This window comes from Solea senegalensis, linkage group LG3, assembly GCF_019176455.1.
Source record: "Solea senegalensis isolate Sse05_10M linkage group LG3, IFAPA_SoseM_1, whole genome shotgun sequence".
Classification (NCBI taxonomy): domain Eukaryota; kingdom Metazoa; phylum Chordata; class Actinopteri; order Pleuronectiformes; family Soleidae; genus Solea; species Solea senegalensis.
In genome coordinates, this window is record NC_058023.1 from 16766289 (window position 1) to 16786042 (window position 19754).

The window sequence follows — 19754 nt, forward strand, 5'->3', positions numbered from 1 at the left end:
CATTTAGGTCAGGACAAACAGAGCAACATTGTACTAGTAATTTGTACTGTCTCTCAAACAGGTGTAACAAGACACCCAACACCACCATCCCTGGGTGTGATGAAGATGAGCATGAGTTGTATGAAAGCTCTGGATACTGTGGGATCCTGCTGGACAAAAAGGGTCCTTTTGCTGTCTGCCACCCCAAAGTCAACCCCAATGTAACTACACATTACACAACACATACAAATTCATATTTAAAAAGTCAGGTTCTGGTCTCCAGATACAGCAACTTTCAATTGTAATTTCTTTTGCTCCATCCTCATCATAACTGAGTGTTTCTCCCCTCTTAGAGAAATACATACAATACTAACCCTGCTGCTTGATTTGAACATTTGTAAAAGTACAAGTACTGATTCAGCTTCTTAACTCAAGTAAAATTAACCAATGAAATGTACTAAAAGAACAGAGTTTGTCTTCACACATTCTATTTGAAAATAGTGGCTGGAAAATGTGGCTCCAGGATTAGTTAGCATTACTCAAGCTCTCAAACACTATAACGATATAAAAACCTGTGTTTGTGTGCAGTCTGTCCTTAAATTGTGACCAGAATGGTAAAAATATTGTTAGTTCTCAATTATTACTGTTGAGAACCTGATAATATTTATTTATTTAGCTGTACGAACCACTGTATGAGTTGTCCCAGCCTGCCTCTCACGCCATACCGACACCCCCTTATTTGAGCAGTACTGCTTTACACTTTTCTTTTGTAATCTTAAACTGTGTGGCACACTAAAATGTAAAAGAAACCCACCAGGTGTTGAAACTCATCATTATTTAATTCTCATATATGTCTGCTAAAAGTCTGACAATTAATTTAATTCGGTCCGAATAAAATTATTTGGAGGGAGCGTCAGACGTCACAGGCAGCGGGGAGAGGGTGGGACTTTAAGGGGGGTGGTGTTGTTCATGTTTATACTAAGTGTTGTGAGACATGCCAGAAAGGTAAAGATTGCTTTAATATTCTGCACAAACACTGTCAAACAGGAACATCTGTGCACTTTTCAGAAAAATAATAATAATGAATTGGTCTACCTTAAAGTACTGGCCTCTTTTGAGAAGTGCCAGTATGCAAATAATAGTGCGTTGTGTACTGGAGAGTACCGGCCTACTTCAAGCACTGTTTACATGGACTTTTAAAAAGTAAAAAGTAAAAAGTTGCTTCTCTGAACCTGTTTTTTTTTATTTGTGTGTCTTTTATTAAGTGTAAGCAGAGTGTAACTCAACACTGAGTGTGTGTGTGTGTGTGTGTGTCTGCAGAGTTACTTCAGGGACTGTGTCTTTGACCTGTGTGAGCTGGATGGAGCCAAGCCCATTCTGTGTGAAGCCATTGAAGCCTACGTGAACGAGTGCCAGGACCGTGGGGTCACCATTGGACCATGGAGGAATGAAACCTTCTGCCGTGAGTGTTGGGTGAATGAAAGGAGGACAGGTGGATGAAGGGATTTAGGGATGCTAAAATGGGGTAACCTGGGAAGCTGCTTCTCTAGGGTCAACAAGGTTTCCAGGCCATAGCCCAGAAGTACACTGTAACTGACTGCATAATACTTTAAAGTGACAGTTATTATTCAATAATAATTTTTATTTTGAACACATGCAAATGGTACTTTTGTCCACTGTTGTGAAATCGTACCATAACCTTTTAGTGTGAAAAGCATGAGGCTTTTGTAACAGTAAGCTGACTTTAAATTGCTGTGTTGAACTGGTGTACCAGCAGATGGTAGCACTAGAGCTGCCATCTATCTCTGCAACAGCTGAGAAAGTGTCATGTGCAGATTATATGTCATCATCTTCCTTTTCCAAAATATATCCGTCTAATTTGTGCACGATGAATATTTAACACAGAGTGTACAATGTCTTCATCCTCCTCACAGCCCCGGAGTGCCCCTCCAACAGCCACTATGAGCCGTGTGCAGACCCATGTCAGGAAACGTGTTCTGGGAAACCTCCCTCCTGTGGTGGACCCTGTTCTGAGGGCTGTGTGTGTGACCCTGGCTATGTCCTGAGTGCAGGCCAATGTGTCAGAAAGACCACATGTGGCTGCCAATACCATATCAACGGCCAGTATTATGAGGTACACATGAGTGTGTCTATGAGGACTATGTCTGTGCTTGCCTGCTGTTCTCTTAAAATACAAATTTGCACTATTTCAAGGTAATAGTAAAGCTCTGCGTTTATAGAGCAGGGATACTGAACAAAATATTTGATTGTTGAGTTTCATCCACAGGTTATTACTGTAAAATACAGCAGACGATGATTGTAGACAACAAATGAACAATCAATAATGCCACAAAAATCCTGCCTACTTTACCAAACCTGCCAGATCTGCCTTCTATGCTTTAAGTCTGCTGAACTCCAGTGTTTTTTTTGTTTTGTGTTTTAATTAAAAACATAAGTACATACATAAAGTTATACTGTATATATCATTATCAGTGTAATTCAATTTATGCTTTATTCAGTTAACATGGCTCAAACGTGTGTGTGTGTGTGTCTCAGCCTGGGGAGGAGTTCTATTTGGATAACTGTAGGGTGAAGTGTAAGTGTGATGCACCCTTTATTACCTGTACGGCCCATGAGTGTCCTCCCATGCAAGAATGTAAACTTCAGGATGGAGATCTGGGCTGCTATCCCACTGGTAAGTTTATACCTGTTCCACCTGCAGTCAGCTGCTGACCGAACATGAACGCACACTGTTAAGTGTGAAGTAAATGCTGATGAGACAGTGTTCTATAATGTTTTGGGGTTGTTGTCTATCTTCTTTGTCACACTCTCACAGGTTCTCAAGACTGTGTGATCTCTGGAGATCCTCACTACAACACATTTGACAAGAAGTTCTTTAGTTTCATGGGAACATGTACCTACACGCTGGCCAGAACCTGCGGGAACACCACAGGTGAGAACAGGTTCTGACTTCCTGCATCCGAGCAAATTAGCATTAACTTATTGTTAGCATTTCTATTCCTTTTGCACTGCTTTATTTGACTCCCTAAAGCACAAGTGCATTTGAAGGTCCAAAGGGAAACATTTATTAGGTTTTCTGACAGGAATTAAAAATATTTACCCAAAGAATGTTTGTTTTAGTGTATAACTTATCTATAAATGCAAGGAACGTCTTTCATCTGCCTTTTTAATCGCGTAATGGCTTCAAACTCTGCAGGTGACTTACTAAGTCACTAATGTATGCAGTGCTGACTGATATTGTTTGGATAGGAATGAAGGAGATATCGGTAGAAATTGTTAAAAGAGCCGCCTCCACCCCGTACCACACAACGTGGTGATTACTATAGAAATAAAATGATATTACCAAAATATTACTTAGTATTACCATACGATTCTGCCAACTTGATTGCATGTGTCAGAGGGACATGTGGATGTTGAAGCTTAGAGGAATGAACTCCATGGTGTTGTGCAGGTCCTTGGTTCTCAGTGGAGGGGAAGAATGAGGAGAGAGGACAGCCAGATCTGTCCTACCTGAGGAAACTCTACGTAACTGTGGATGGAATCACTGTGACACTTATGAAGGCCAGAAGGATACTGGTCAGTATTTAGATCAAATGCAACAAACAAATGCACGCACAGACCAGCTATAGCACTCTCTTTATATGAATGTTAATCCTCTTCTTTGGTGAAATTACAATTTAAAGCTCATCCCTCATTGTCACCACCTTTTTATTTGACATTATCCTTGTTCTTTGACCTTTATCTCTTTATTCCATAATCCCAGAAATCCAAATCTGTCCACACTCTTCCTACATGTCCTATTCTCTTTGATCCTTCCACAGATCAAACAAGTCTTTGCAGTGTCATTCTTTCCCACAAAATGAGACTAGCAGGGGATTTAATCCCTGTGCTCATTGTTTTAACCCTGTGTCTTCTCTTCTGTGATGTGTTTAAAAACATGGAGCAGTGCAATAAAAACAGGAAACTGTACATATAGCCTATACTTTAATACCCCTCCTTTGTCCTTCCACCAGGTGAATGGACGGAGGGTGGCCCTCCCTAACTCTCCCTCTCCTCATATGTCCATCAGTCTTGCTGGACAGTATGTCACTGTGCAGACTCCCTTTGGACTCCAGGTGCGGTGGGACGGAAACCACCATGCTAAGATCACAGTTCCCAGGTTGGTGTTTGACAATCAGGTATTGTACAATATCTTAAGAGTAGGTTCGCTGATTGATCTCACTCTTTATACAGACTTTCCAACAGGATATAGTGGTTTACAAACTGGAAGTCTGTAAAATGCGCTCCCGCACCAAACTCCACTCCAGAGATTTTTTTAATACATCATGCAAGAGTTCTTAATCCACTAATACCTTTGTCATTATGTTCAGATGTGATGTTTTGGGACTTCTGTGTTTGAAATGCTTTGTTCAGATTGACATAAGTACCACCAACAAACCAAAGGAGGCAGCAGTAGAGTTGTAGTAGTTTTCTGTATGGACTCTGGTGCAGGGGAGAAGCCAGAGACAACAGCAAGACAAAGCAGTGAACATGTCCTCAGAATATCATGGACTTAAAGTAGCAGATATTACAGGACTATGACTATGCTTTAATAACCATAATAGGAATTATAAAGAATGATCATGCAAAAAATACACACAAAATCCATGCAGCCAAAATTATAAATGAAAAAAAATGTTAAGAAACCATAGAAGGGTACATTCAAAAAGATTTGGATGGATTTTTTTTAAAATTCGAATTAATTTATTCAAATGCATTGAAGATATGGTTCAGACCCATACATTATACATGATACCTTTCTTGAAAAGTGCTTAAGAAATCAGTTGTGTAGGATGTAGTTCAAAGGTCTAACAGATCAGCTCTTTCAAATAAATCCTCCAAACCTTTGTAGAGCAGATTCCATCGATGATGCCCTGACTGATATTTATAAATAGAGATTTCAACCTTCTGTCTATTTGTTTTGAGAAATCCATTAAAGGGCCAAACCCTATTTGCCCTCCTAAGTCTTCTTAGGACATGAGCCTTCTTCTCTTAATCCCTGCTCTTTGCATCTTCTTCCCTCAGCACCTACTATGACCAGATGTGTGGACTCTGTGGCGACTATGATGGGAACCCAAATAATGACTTCACCAAACCAGATGGCACCCTGGTAGGAAATTCTAACGACTTTGCGAACAGCTGGCAGACAGAAGAGGATGAGGATGATTCGTGAGTTTACACACACCCATCTTTCTGAGAAATTGTGGATTTCTTTTTAGCTTCCTTGGAAAGGCACATGACCAAGCTCCACAAGATTAGACACATGAACAGATGCAGGGATATACAGAAATGATATTTGTGCCAATGGCATCATGCATTTGCTTCCACTTATGTCTCACTTCTGGGACATTATGAGAGCAAAATATACCAGGAATTTCATGATGAAAAACTTATTTTGTGAAAATCTAATATGTCAAAAGTGGAATCATTCACATTTGCAGGATATTGCTGTTTAAGCTACAGCTGTTTTGCTTTATATAAAGCTGTATGTAAAGTGTATTGGTGTTCAGGCAACAGGGTCAGCCAGGGATGGGAAAATATCCTAGATTAATGCACAATTCTCACAATAAGTTGATCTGGAGTTGAGTTTCCATTATTGGGATAATAATCATTAAAATCATTCTTATTTCACGCAAGTGGCTTGAATATTTTGTCCAGCCCATCTTTCCAGTCTTAAAGATTCTTGTGTTTCACTTAAAACATTCACAAGAAGTAACATGTTTTTGTGAAATCATTCTGTAACTTTATTTTTAGGTACATAAGTCATCACTAACATAAAAAGTCATCACTAACATAAAACATCAGTTTGTTTTATGTTAGTGATATACAAACTATTCTTTCGAGTTGTCATATTTTTTGCGGTGGAAATTGCATATTGCATTGCACTTGCACAAATGTGTTTTATTAAAAAAGGAAATGTGCATCAAAGACCTGCATGGTGGTGGAACAATTTTGCTAACAGCCAAAATCCAAAAAGAGATTAATCAAATAAAAAAGGAGCATTTTTAATCGTTACTTACACCATCTGGCCGAATAGGCTCCTGTTTTCTGGGAGGATTGTGCATATCATTTTTGGATATTGAACTGTTTCGTGCTCCTTACATGTCCGTATGGCAAAAAATAGTAAAACGTATAATAGTAATATAATAATAACAGGTGTCTTTATTTACTACAACTTAGCTGTATGTGACAGTTATATTTGTCTACATCAGGTGTGTTGCAGGCACCAAGCCTGACCCAGAGTGTGACGAGAACCTCGCGGCTGAGGTGGTGAAACCAGAGAAATGTGGAAAAATCAAAGACCCTGCTGGACCATTCAGGTGAGACTCTGCCTAGGCGTTGACCTGCTGTCATGGACCACATCATGTTCTACAGTTAAGGGGATCTGCACATGATGGGACCATCACTAGATCCAATAAAATCACTACACTTCCTGTGGTCTTCAGAAACATACCATAAACACATATACATACACACAAGTGCATACAGTATATCCTTCAGGTGTTTTGAAGTGTGATTGTATGAGGTACTGTTACATGGTCTGTCTGCACCACCTGAACCGAGAAAACAGATTTTAGCCACTTATGCTACATTCCATTTACATCGTAACTTGAAGTGACGTCACACCAGACTTCAATGCGTTCCAGTTGAGATGTCGGAAACGCAAAAATGTATCTCAGGCTAGCATTGTTTGCCATACCATTAGATTACAATGCTTCACATTTCTACCTTGTGCTCACAAACATAGCAACATGTCTGCAGTTAAAGTTAAATAATACTTTTAAGAGTTGGAAATCTGGAGGCACAGGAGTTGCTGGTTTCACTGCTGCCTCATTTGATAAAAATTTGTGTCGCCTGGGTGAATTCAAATGAAACATTTAAAACATCAAGGTCACAAAATTAGACCTTTGAACCTCGGCAGAGAATCGATAACTCCCTCTGCCTCATTGTCTGATTATGTGTCAACATTATGAGTAGTGTCGGCACATATTATGTTCATCTACGCCAGACTGCATACTTGTTATGTACCTGCTTTATACCTGTACAAGTGTTTCCATTCTACCAGACAGATTGTGATATCTTTACATGGATTAGGTGACTATACTACTGCATCATATTTCAGATTAGTGCTGTAGTTTTATGTTCCTGGAAAATGAACACAACAATGAACCAGAGTGGACTCCAGAGTGGAACCACACTTAACCACACACAATCACTCCACTCAACAAACACTCACATATGTGTCTCTCACTCTCTATCTATCTAAACTTTGTTCAGATGTGAGACCAAATTTAACAAATGAGACAGCAGTAGACTAGCAACTCCTGTGTCTGTGAGCTAAAACTGGCGGCGTTTTCTCGGTGTGGGAGAGAAAGAAAGCTTTTTATAAATTTCCTTGTCCAGTCAGAAAAGGTGGTTTCTATTGATGAATGATAACATGATATCACCTAGAACACCAACAGTGCTATGAGATGAGATTTTTAGCGTATGCCTGTCTATCCCTGAGTTGTATACATACAGTGTTGATTTGGTCTCTCCACCTGAGACTCATTGATTCTTCCTCTTTGCTTCAGGGACTGTATCAATGTGGTCAATCCCACTCCATTCTTCCAAGGCTGTGTCTATGACATGTGTCAGTTCAACGGAATTCAGCGTGTGCTGTGTGACCAGCTGCAGGCCTATACTGATGCCTGCCAGAATGCCGGAGCCAAAGTCCACCAGTGGAGGACTCCAGATTTCTGCCGTATGTCTTCATTGACATCCATTCATTCATTAGCCCGAGTGTGGTTGGACTCGAAAAAGCAAATTTACATTTTAATGCCCTTGTCTTGATTCTCCTCACCTCCCTTTGTCCACACAGCCCTGGACTGTCCTCAGAATAGCTCGTACTCCCTGTGCGTGAGCTCGTGTCCGGAGACATGTCTGGGTGTGGTCGGACCACCTGGCTGTGAGGATGTGTGTGTGGAGGGATGCAAGTGTGACCCAGGCTTCATCCTCAGCAATGACAAGTGTGTGTCGCTGAAAGACTGTGGCTGTGTGGACAACAGTGGAACCTATCATCCAGTGAGTATGAGCAAGCCACCCTCTCTCACCTTAAGTTTCATATTATATCAAAAAATATAAAACAGACTACCCTCTCTCTCATGCGATGGCTGGAAAGGTTTCTCTGCATGCCTCAGTATGATGAATGATCAAGATATGCATATATTTAGAACTCAAGCAGAGAAGGATGGTTGTCTAGAACATTGTTTTCTAAACTTTCTTTATGGGGAGCCCACTTTTTAAACATGGTAAACAATCACAGCTCCATTCATAACATGAATTATGACAACAAACACAACAAATGTAATGGATTGCCTAATTTACAGCCATATCTGTTGTACCGATTATGATTTTGAATTGGCAAACAAACCATTTCCAAAATATGTTTGGTTTATTATAATTAAAACTTAATTAATGCCTGTTATTTAATATATACCCCTAAACCCTAATTAAAAGTTTGGGAAAAGTCTGCAGTTTTCTCCGGGAACCCCCTCAAAAAATCTCCATAAGGTTGGATGTAACTTTTCAAGAGAGCAGCAGAATATATAAAGCAAATAATTCCTATTAAATATATATTATCGGTATTGGTAATAATATAATATTATCGGTTAAAACAACTGATTAAAGGTCCAGTGTGTACAAAATAAGTGACATTTACTGGGGAGACTGCTGATTGCAATCATCCAGTGAGTAGGAACAAGCCATCCTATACTTAAGTCTCACTTTTTTTCCACTGGTGACCTGCACATACACCCATAGGTTGGAAGGGCTCTTTTCCGAATGTCTCCATTCTCTCTGCCCTTTCCTCCTTCTTTGTTGGTTTATGCATTGAGTTTATATGACCTTCCTAAAGAACAAATAGTAGGCAAATTCTGTGTACCAGCTCACAGTCATAGATCCTCATTCAAGGCTATATTGTCGGTCCCAAATTCAAGAGTAAAGAAAATCAAGGTTCCTTGACCTTGTACCTGATGAGATGAGGCTAATAACTATTTTATATCAGTTCTTAAAACCCATACTCACCATATAACTTGGCTTCATGTGACGTTATCCTTTTATCTTTTTATTTCACATTTTATTTTATTGTCTTTTATTGCTACTCAATTTCTGCCACCAAATCCTCCTAAATGTTAGTCAGTGGTTATTGGTATAAATCAGGTAGTGACAGTGGCATTTATGTTGAAAGCTCAGCCGTCACATAAACAAAATGCAGCTTCATAATTATTTTTACATGTGTTAAATATTTGAAATTGTTCTGAAAGAGGGGAATATTAATTTTGACTGCACTAAACATTAGGCATTTTTAATGATTAATATTTAAAAATATAAAATGTCAAGTTGCCAGAAATATTTTTCATAATCAGACTAAGGGGCTATGAATGTATGTATGAGGCTGGATGTTATTGTATGATTTACAACATGCGTGTGTTTTCTTGTTTGTGTGTGTTTGTCAGGTGGATGATGAGTGGTACTTAAAGGGGTGTGAGCAGAAGTGTGAGTGCCACAGTGGAGGTCAGATCCAGTGTCGCAACACCAGCTGTAAACCAACCACTGAGAGCTGCCAGCTACATAACGGAGAATATGAATGCCGACCTGTGGGTATGTTACACACAAAACATACACCTGCTCCGAATCCAACTAAACTGAAGCCCCTGATGCATATACGTAGAGCAGTGGTTCCCAATATAGGATGTGCTTCAGTTGTAAGACACATATCCATAGTGCTATGTTTTCATTTGAAAAGAGCATTTTGTGCCACTTGTCTTGCTTTGATAAATACAGAAGCTTCAGATCTTAAATAACATGCGTCGTCTCTTCCCTTTCTTCAGGAAATGGAATCTGCTCAGTATCTGGTGATCCTCACTACAACACCTTTGACAAAGTAACCCACCACTACATGGGAGCCTGCTCCTACACCTTGACCAAACCGTGCAACAACTCAGATGATATGCCGTACTTCACTGTGGACACCCAGAATGAGCACAGAGGAAGTAACAAGAGGGTTTCCTATGTCAGAGCTGTAGTGATCAATGTGAGCGGTGTGACTGTCATCCTTGGCAAGGGACGCAAAGTCCAGGTAGGTCATGTGACTTTCCTCACTGCTTCTAGCAGAAACTATTATGAACTTTACTGATTCCGAAACTGAAAACCCTTGGAAAAAAATGTCTCTCTGTTTCCCAGGTCAATGGGACGGCGGTCATCCCACCTGTCACTTCTATCAGTGGAGTCAAGATCTACTTAAGTGGAAAGTTTGTCATCCTGGAGACAGACTTCGGCCTGAGGGTGCGTTTCGATGGTAACCACCATGCTGATGTCTCTGTGCCAACCTCCTACAGTGGCCTGCTCTGTGGCATGTGTGGTAAGAGCCGCTACAAGTTAATAACCGGGTTCCAGTTCAGGCAATACTCCAGTCACTTTCAACCAAGTGGAACAGTTCGGTTTGGTACAGTGTGGTATGTATTTTCTGTGTTTCCATTAGGAATAGTACCAAAATAACCATAACCATTCCATTCTTTGGTACCCTTCCCTTGTATAGTTGATTGGGGGATGAAAAATCAGGAAGAATTTTGCCTTAAGTCAGTTAGAGGAAGACAGTATTGCATGAAAAAGCATGCTTATACATTAAGATTTTTTCCTCTCACAAAAATCAAACCTACACACACACACAATGCTCTTTGTCTATTTGATATAAATTATACCAAATAATAACGCACATTTAGAAACTCCATGTCTTCAATTCTTTAGTTTCAGCATTCTCTTTCTCCAGGGTGTGTGTGTTAAGTGCAGCCAATGCTTCAACATAATGAGGCATTTGGTACCTGAAGACTTTAACACTGTCTACTCTGCACTCCCATCTGGTTGTAGACAGTAGACTTTACATGCTCCCGCATGATTTCTCACCACTGGACAGAGGAGTTGAACAGGTTATGTAGTCTTTGAAGAAGTCCAAAGAAGCTCACTGACTGTCCAGAGGACACCAGTAACCAGGTTTAGGGTGTGGCTCCCACAGGGCACACACAGGGCCTTCTTGTTCATGTCCAACACTCTCTTCTGCACGCCTTGTTGTTTCCCTTTGCATGTTGTATGCGTTATCATAAGATTGACCAAGTAGTGGTAGTCAGAGATGTTTCATTTTATCTTTTTAGATGCTCTATGAAAGTATCAGACAGTCCCTTTTCCAGTTGTTTCATGGACATCAAGAAAACCCATGAAAAGTCAACATTGATTTGACGACTCGCTGTTCTCAGTCAATATGCAAGCCTGACCCAGGGCTTTACCATTCCAAACTGTACCAAACCAAACAATAGCATACTATGATAAAAACACAGCATTAGACGACAATATCAGCTGATTCCTTCAAAATTCTGCTCCAAACACAGCCTGTACTGATTTTCTGAATTTGTTGCCTTGGCAGGAAATTTCAATAAGAATCCAAGAGACGACAACCTGAAACCAGACCAAACACCAGCCGCCAACACCAATGAGTTGGGAGACAGCTGGCAGGTTCCTGACCCACGGCCTGAGTGAGTCACATCACAGAAGATAATGATAATTATAACATAATAACTTTTGCAAATGTTTCTGTTACCTCGCAAATTGCCAGTTCTGACTACAAATGGAAGGTAGCATGAGACAGACTTTTTACTCAAGTAGCTTTTCTGAGAGAAAGTCTGACATTTCAGAGTAAGATTAAATGCTCTTAATATTAATAATGTGGTTGTAATCTACAACAATATTAATTTGGATAAAGTGAAGGGAAGAAGTTACTGGAGAACTGGAAATCCGAAAATGTTAAATTGACTCAATAAAGACACTGTAGTTAATTGCCAAAAAAAAAGCACACAACTATACATCCATCACAGTATGAGTCAAACTGACTAAATGTATTGTTACATACATTGTCCAACTCAATGCACTCTAAAAAAAAAAAGAAAAGTCTCTTGGAACATAAAAGTCCATGATATCTTGAAGAAGTAGCACTGCTAAATATGTGAACAACCTTTAAATTAATACATTTAAGTCCTTCTCCACCAAACTACAACAGTGAGACAATATCATAGTCTCTTCTCTGAATGAGAAACAGCAGAAGGAACTATTTAGATTGAGGATGTATTGTAAATTCAACCACTATTTATTGTTTTCTGATGAATATCCCACTTCCCCTCCAGCTGCACCAACGGTGGAGGACATGAAGAGTGTGACAAGAATGTGGAGGAGGAGGCCCAGAAACCAACCAGCTGTGGCATGATCACCGATCCTAACGGTATTACACACAAACATGCTCAACTAAAGCTTTGCACAGCTTTTCTTGTTAGGACAGTGCATTGACTTGATCTCACCCTCAGGTATCTTCAAGCCTTGCCACTCTGTCGTGCCCCCGAACCAATACTTTGAAAACTGTGTGTACGACGTGTGTGCAAATGGAGGTCAGACTGTGGCTCTGTGCCAGGCCATAGAGAGCTACGCTGATTTGTGTGCTGCAGCAGGAGTCCCCATCGCATGGAGGAAAAACAACACCTTCTGTCGTAAGTCTCTCTCTGCTACACGTGTCAGTGTGTGTGCATGTGTGAAACAAAGAGCTAGAACAGGTTAGCATGCCACATTTAGGGCTAACTAAACTTAGAGCTTACTAAATATTAGGGCTGGGTTAAAAAAGATTTTCAGATTCAGATATCAGTTAAGCTCACAGCTGAGTACACAGATGTGTTCATTACTTTAGCATTTATGGTGTATGGTGTAGAACCAAAAAAACAACATTTCAGCAGCATTTCAGATGCTTTGTTGTCATGATTTTCTGGTCAAGAGAACAATTTAGTTTGTTTGTGTCCTCCATTGTCACTTCAAATCAACATAATATTTGTCTTCTTCTGATGAGCAGGGTTAAATAGAGCATGGATGTAGGCCAAGCTGCACTGACTCTGTATCAAATTGGGGATACACCGAAATGAAAATTGTTGGCTGAAACCGAAAACCAAAAATCAGGAACACTTGGCCGAAACCCGAAATACCGAAAGAAATTATTATGTCAATTTTGTACCATTGTTTTTTTAATCTAATTTTGTTGTCATGCTAGAACTGTGTGTACTTATCCCTCTAAAGTCAAGGCATTGCAGTTGTATAGATTATATTCATGCTTCAAAGAATAAATCAATTAATAAGTCCATATCCAGTTTTTGCATGGCCGCAGTTTTTGCATGCATACGTCATCACAACATCCTGTTTCGGTGGTCAATATGTTTCGGTGGCCGGATTTTGGGCGCATCCCTACTTCAAACTGTATGACCGTGTTTGTATGTCTCCCCTACTCCAGCTATCAAGTGTCCCTCAGGCAGTCAGTACAATCCATGTACCTCTGCGTGTCCTCAGCCAAGCTGCCAGGACCCTGCAGGCCCCGGTGGCTCCTGTAATCAGCCCTGTGTGGAGGGATGTGTCTGTAATCCTGGGCTCATCCTTAGTGGAGACAAATGTGTCCCGCTCAGTGAGTGTGGATGCACTGATGAAGATGGAAATTACAGGCCGGTAAGTGTACTCATGTGTTTTTTTTTGCCCTGTGAATGTTATATGTGAGAAATATCTTGAGGGAATAATTTAAAATTTGGCACAAACTTTGACTTGGAATTAAGGGATGAACAAAATCAATTTGTGTGGTGAAATATCAGAAATTATTATCTTTGCCTCGTGAGAATTATATCTTAAGAACATGGTGACGAAAACTTAAAACCTTAATATTTGGCAAAAAGTAATTAATTGAACTCAAAAATAAGATGTGAATGGCCAAAGGTCACAGTGACCTTCCAAAATAGTTTTATGGCTTGTGAATTTGTTGTCTTAAGAATGCCTCGAGAAAAAACCTGCAGGTGAGATGTTCGTCCCTGCTTTGCCACTAGGTCTGTCACACCTCTGCCAGTGCCATTAGGTCAGCTGTAGGGTTGTCAGCCCAATCCCAGTACATATCTCTGCCTCAGGCAGAGATATGTAGTGCCTCCCAAGAATCCTTTAGTATTTGGAAACATATTCACTTCGGACTCTCTAATAAAATATTTACCCTAAATTTGGGTGACCATAGGTTAAAGACATGCCTTTGCCTCATTAATACTGATTTTCATTTAAGTCAACAAAAGTGTGTTGAAAGAGTCTTGACAAAATGGTGACAACTGGAACAGTTGGTCAGCAGAGACAAACAACTGGTGATTCTAGTTTTTTTTTTCATGATGCAGCAGGACAAAATGTTTGAACATGTGTGTGTTTGTGTGTAGACAGGAGACACTTGGTTCTCAGAGAAGGACTGTTCAGAGCGCTGTAAGTGTAACGGCAACCACAACATCACCTGCGAGCCATGGCAGTGCAGCCCTACACAGGAGTGTAAGGTGGTGGAGGGAGTACTAGGCTGTTACTCTAGAGGTAAACTTGGCTGATGTTCACTGCACCTGAAGCTGTATAAGAATGATCTGATCATTTTCCATCTTTAAGCGATAGTTTGATTCGGTTCTATGTGGTTATACTGACACCCAGTCGAGCTGACTACACTATGCACATCCCCCTGCACCAAGAACCAGCCTGAGAACCACCACAGCCATTATGTCCACTGCTTTGTCTGACCACTTGACTGCCTTGTCCACCTGGAAACTGAAGTTTGTGTCTAATGCTGAACCTCACACTCCTCCATACCAAAGTTTGTAGAGAAAATGATAGCCCTCAGGAATTTGTATCGACTTCTGCCTCCATCACTAAGTTCAAATGTTACTTTGTGATTTCAGTGTTTGAAATCGTTTACTCAGATTTACTACAGTGACACAAACTTACCAAAGGAGGCAGCAGTAGACCAGCAGTTCCTGTGTCCCTGTGAGCTAAAGACATTGATTTATCCTATGGACTCTGGTGTGGAAGAGTGAGCAGTTCATTAACAGAAAATGTTGTCAAACAGAAACTGTAGACTTACATTGAGTAGAGTCACTGCTGACTGTGTCAGTGTTTCATAAAACCACACAGGACAGTTTCTTGGGTCCCCAAACAAATGTTTGTAGAATGTAGGTTTTAAATTAGATGCATAAAATGAATGAATGATTTCCGGTGTAGTTTTTTGTCGCACTTTTCTCTACAAAGCAACTACAAAGTACAGTAGCTTCAGAACTGAAATCACACTGCAACACACCTGAGCTCATCTCTTCCATCTCTTGTTCAGGAAATGGAATCTGCTCAGTATCTGGTGATCCTCACTACAACACCTTTGACAAAGTAACCCACCACTACATGGGGTCTTGCTCCTACACCTTGACCAAACCCTGCAACGTCTCCACCGACTTGCCGTACTTCACCGTGGACACCCAGAATGAGCACAGAGGAAGTAACAAGAGGGTTTCCTACGTCAGAGCTGTAGTGATCAATGTGAGCGGTGTGACTGTCATCCTTGGCAAGGGACGCAAAGTCCAGGTAGGTCATTTGACTTAAGGCATCCCTACTTTCCTCACTGCTTCTGTGTACTGCCATAGAAACGCTGATGAACTTAATGATCCCAAAACTGATAAATTCCTGAAAAATCATGAAAAAGACATGACATCAATCACCTCTCTGTTCTACAGGTCAATGGGACAGCAGTCGTCCCACCTTTGAATCCTGCCAAAGGAGTCAAGATCTACTTAAGTGGAAAGTTTGTCGTCCTGGAGACAGACTTTGGCCTGAGGGTGCGTTTCGATGGTAACCACCATGCTGACGTCACCTTGCCGACCTCCTACAGTGGCCTGCTCTGTGGCATGTGTGGTAAGAGCTGCTACAAGTATAATAGCTGTGTCCCATTTCAGGGATTACTCCAGTCACTTTAGGCTAATATGTCAACAATATGCTAATGACAACAATAGCAGCTGATTCTATCAGGTCCAATCAGAATTCTTCTCCAAACACAGTTTCTGTATTTGTTGCCTTGGCAGGAAATTTCAATAACAATCCAAGAGACGACAACCTGAAACCAGACCAAACACCAGCCACTAACACCAATGAGTTGGGAGACAGCTGGCAGGTTCCTGACCCGCGGCCTGAGTGAGTCACATCACAGTAGATATTTACACTCAACTGCTCATCTCACTGCCACTGAAACATAGACAGCTCATGCACAGATGAATAGAATTGCTATTAACCCCAAAAGTCGGTTATTTGTCCTCAGGGAACATAGAATACCACCATCAAATATATAGTAACAATAATTACGACATTTTGCTTAATGGCCAAAATGCAAATGTGTGGAAAGACCACACACATTTCCCTTTGAGTCAGACTGACTTGAAATGTGTCACATGTGTCCTCCAGCTCAGTGCACTCTAAAATACATATCCTGGACCATGAACGTGTGGGATACCTTGAAGACATAGCGCTGCTCTCAGGACGGATTATAACATTGTAAACTTAAAATGCATTTTAATGCCAGGTGTAAAGGGGGCATAGTCTCTTCTCTGAATGAGAAACTGTAGGAGGAACTGTTCAGAATGAGGTGGTATTATAAATTCAAACACTATTTATTGTTTTCTAATGGATATTCCACTTCCTCTCTAGCTGCACCAACGGTGGAGGACATGAAGAGTGTGACAAGAATGTGGAGGAGGAGGCCCAGAAACCAACCAGCTGTGGCATGATCACCGATCCTAACGGTATTACACACAAACATGCTCAACTAAAGCTTTGTACAGCTTTTCTTGTTAGGACAGTGAATTGACTTGATCTCACCCTCAGGTATCTTCAAGCCTTGCCACACTGTCGTGCCCCCGAACCAATACTTTGAAAACTGTGTGTACGACGTGTGTGCAAATGGAGGTCAGACTGAGGCTCTGTGCCAGGCCATAGAGAGCTACGCTGATTTGTGTGCTGCAGCAGGAGTCCCCATCGCATGGAGGAAAAACAACACCTTCTGTCGTAAGTCTCTCTCTGCTACGTGTGTCAGTGTGTGTGCATATGTGAAACAAAGAGCTAGAACAGGTTAGCTCATCAAAGTTAGTGAAGAAAATGACTAAATATAAAGGCTGGGTTATAAAAAAAAAAGATTTTCGGATTTGTATCAATCTTCATTTGAATGCTCTGATTATTAATAACCTTAGTTTGATATTTTAATGTAGCATTGTCCTGTATTCTTTGCACAAATGTTGGGAGAACACCCTCTGTTTGTGCCGGTGAAGCTAACAGCGAAGCTAAAAGCTGAGTCCACAGATCTGTTCATTACTTTACGATCTGTGGTGTAGAAGCAAAAAGACTTTGTGTGTGTGTGTCCTCCATTGTCACTTCCAAACCACATAACTCACAGATTTCTTCTTCTGACGAGCAGAGAGAGCATGGATGCAGGCCAAGCTGCACTCACAGCAGCCTCTGCTGGACAACTTTGTAATTACTTCAAACTGTCTGACAGTGTTTGTATGTCTCCTCTGCTCCAGCTATCAAGTGTCCCTCAGGCAGTCAGTACAATCCATGTACTTCTGCGTGTCCTCAGCCCAGTTGCCAGGACCCTGCAGGCTCCGGTGGCTCCTGTAATCAGCCCTGTGTGGAGGGATGTGTCTGTAATCCTGGGCTCATCCTCAGTGGAGACAAATGTGTCCCGCTCAGTGAGTGTGGATGCACTGATGAAGATGGAAATTACAGGCCGGTAAGTGTGCTCATCAGGGTTTTTTGATTATGACCCAGAGGCATTGGACAAAATTGTCACAACTAGAACAGTTGGTCACCAGAGACAAACAACCATGGTGATTCTAGACTTTTCTTTCATGATGCAGCAAGACAAAATGTTTGAACATGTGTGTGTTTGTGTGTAGACAGGAGACACATGGTTTTCAGAGAAGGACTGTTCAGAGCGCTGTAAGTGTAACGGCAACCACAACATCACCTGCGAGCCATGGCAGTGCAGCCCTACACAGGAGTGTAAGGTGGTGGAGGGAGTACTAGGCTGTTACTCTAGAGGTAAACGTGGCTGGATGTTCACTGCACCTGAAGCTGTATAAGAATAATCTGATCATTTTCCATCTTTAAGCGATAGTTTGGTTTGGTTCTATGTGGTTGTACTGACACCCAGTCGAGCTGACTACGCTATGCACATCACTCTACAAAGCAACTACAGTAGCTTCAGAACTGAAATCACACTGCAACACACCTGAGCTCATCTCTTCCATCTCTTGTTCAGGAAATGGAATCTGCTCAGTATCTGGTGATCCTCACTACAACACCTTTGACAAAGTAACCCACCACTACATGGGGTCTTGCTCCTACACCTTGACCAAACCCTGCAACGTCTCCACCGACTTGCCGTACTTCACCGTGGACACTCAGAATGAGCACAGAGGAAGTAACAAGAGGGTTTCCTATGTCAGAGCTGTAGTGATCAATGTGAGCGGTGTGACTGTCATCCTTGGCAAGGGACGCAAAGTCCAGGTAGGTCATGTGACTTAAGGCATCGCTACTTTCCTCACTGCTTCTGTGTACTGCCATAGAAACACTGATGAACTTAATGATCCCAAAACTGATAAATTCCTGAGAAATCGTGAAAAAGACATGACATCAATCACCTCTCTGTTCTACAGGTCAATGGGACAGCAGTCGTCCCACCTTTGAATCCTGCCAAAGGAGTCAAGATCTACTTAAGTGGAAAGTTTGTCGTCCTGGAGACAGACTTTGGCCTGAGGGTGCGTTTCGATGGTAACCACCATGCTGACGTCACCTTGCCGACCTCCTACAGTGGCCTGCTCTGTGGCATGTGTGGTAAGAGCGGCTACAAGTATAATAGCTGTGTCCCATTTCAGGGATTACTCCAGTCACTTTAGGCTAATATGTCATCAATATGCTAATGACAACAATAGCAGCTGATTCTATCAGGTCCAATCAGAATTCTTCTCCAAACACAGTTTCTGTATTTGTTGCCTTGGCAGGAAATTTCAATAACAATCCAAGAGACGACAACCTGAAACCAGACCAAACACCAGCCGCTAACACCAATGAGTTGGGAGACAGCTGGCAGGTTCCTGACCCGCGGCCTGAGTGAGTCACATCACAGTAGATATTTACACTCAACTGCTCATCTCACTGCCACTGAAACATAGACAGCTCATGCACAGATGAATAGAATTGCTATTAACCCCAAAAGTCGGTTATTTGTCCTCAGGGAACATAGAATACCACCATCAAATATACAGTAACAATAATTACGACATTTTACTTAATGGCCAAAATGCAAATGTGTGGAAAGACCACACACATTTCCCTTTGAGTCAGACTGACTTGAAATGTGTCACATGTGTCCTCCAGCTCAGTGCACTCTAAAATACATATCCTGGACCATGAACGTGTGGGATACCTTGAAGACGTAGCGCTGCTCTCAGGACGGATTATATCATTGTACACTTAATACGCATTTTAATGCCACGTGTAAAGGGGGCATAGTCTCTTCTCTGAATGAGAAACTGCAGGAGGAACTGTTCAGAATGAGGTGGTATTATAAATTCAAACACTATTTATTGTTTTCTAATGGATATTGCACCTACTCTCTAGCTGCACCAACGGTGGAGGACATGAAGAGTGTGACAAGAATGTGGAGGAGGAGGCCCAGAAACCAACCAGCTGTGGCATGATCACCGATCCTAACGGTATTACACACATACATCCTCTACTAAAGCTTTGCACAGCTTTTCTTGTTAGGACAGTGAATT

General features: G+C 41.3%; 1 protein-coding gene across 6 annotated transcripts in view; it reads left to right on the forward strand.

Annotated features, from left to right (window-relative positions):
* Positions 1-19754, forward strand: part of LOC122766536 (IgGFc-binding protein-like) — a 65274-nt gene that overhangs the window by 13058 nt on the left and 32462 nt on the right. For 5 of the 6 annotated variants that reach the window (XM_044021475.1, XM_044021476.1, XM_044021478.1 and 2 more), the window contains exons 16-45: positions 62-200; positions 1300-1441; positions 1914-2113; positions 2536-2674; positions 2816-2932; positions 3452-3576; positions 4014-4159; positions 5065-5208; positions 6252-6359; positions 7614-7783; positions 7901-8103; positions 9537-9681; positions 9912-10159; positions 10264-10441; positions 11498-11606; positions 12252-12346; positions 12429-12608; positions 13394-13602; positions 14340-14484; positions 15266-15513; positions 15663-15840; positions 16008-16116; positions 16627-16721; positions 16804-16983; positions 17496-17704; positions 17871-18015; positions 18236-18483; positions 18633-18810; positions 18978-19086; positions 19597-19691. In XM_044021475.1, coding sequence (XP_043877410.1) covers positions 62-200; positions 1300-1441; positions 1914-2113; positions 2536-2674; positions 2816-2932; positions 3452-3576; positions 4014-4159; positions 5065-5208; positions 6252-6359; positions 7614-7783; positions 7901-8103; positions 9537-9681; positions 9912-10159; positions 10264-10441; positions 11498-11606; positions 12252-12346; positions 12429-12608; positions 13394-13602; positions 14340-14484; positions 15266-15513; positions 15663-15840; positions 16008-16116; positions 16627-16721; positions 16804-16983; positions 17496-17704; positions 17871-18015; positions 18236-18483; positions 18633-18810; positions 18978-19086; positions 19597-19691 — 4736 coding nt within the window. The remainder of the gene's footprint in view (positions 1-61; positions 201-1299; positions 1442-1913; positions 2114-2535; positions 2675-2815; positions 2933-3451; positions 3577-4013; positions 4160-5064; positions 5209-6251; positions 6360-7613; positions 7784-7900; positions 8104-9536; positions 9682-9911; positions 10160-10263; positions 10442-11497; positions 11607-12251; positions 12347-12428; positions 12609-13393; positions 13603-14339; positions 14485-15265; positions 15514-15662; positions 15841-16007; positions 16117-16626; positions 16722-16803; positions 16984-17495; positions 17705-17870; positions 18016-18235; positions 18484-18632; positions 18811-18977; positions 19087-19596; positions 19692-19754) is intronic. The other variant, XM_044021477.1, reaches the window with a different exon arrangement.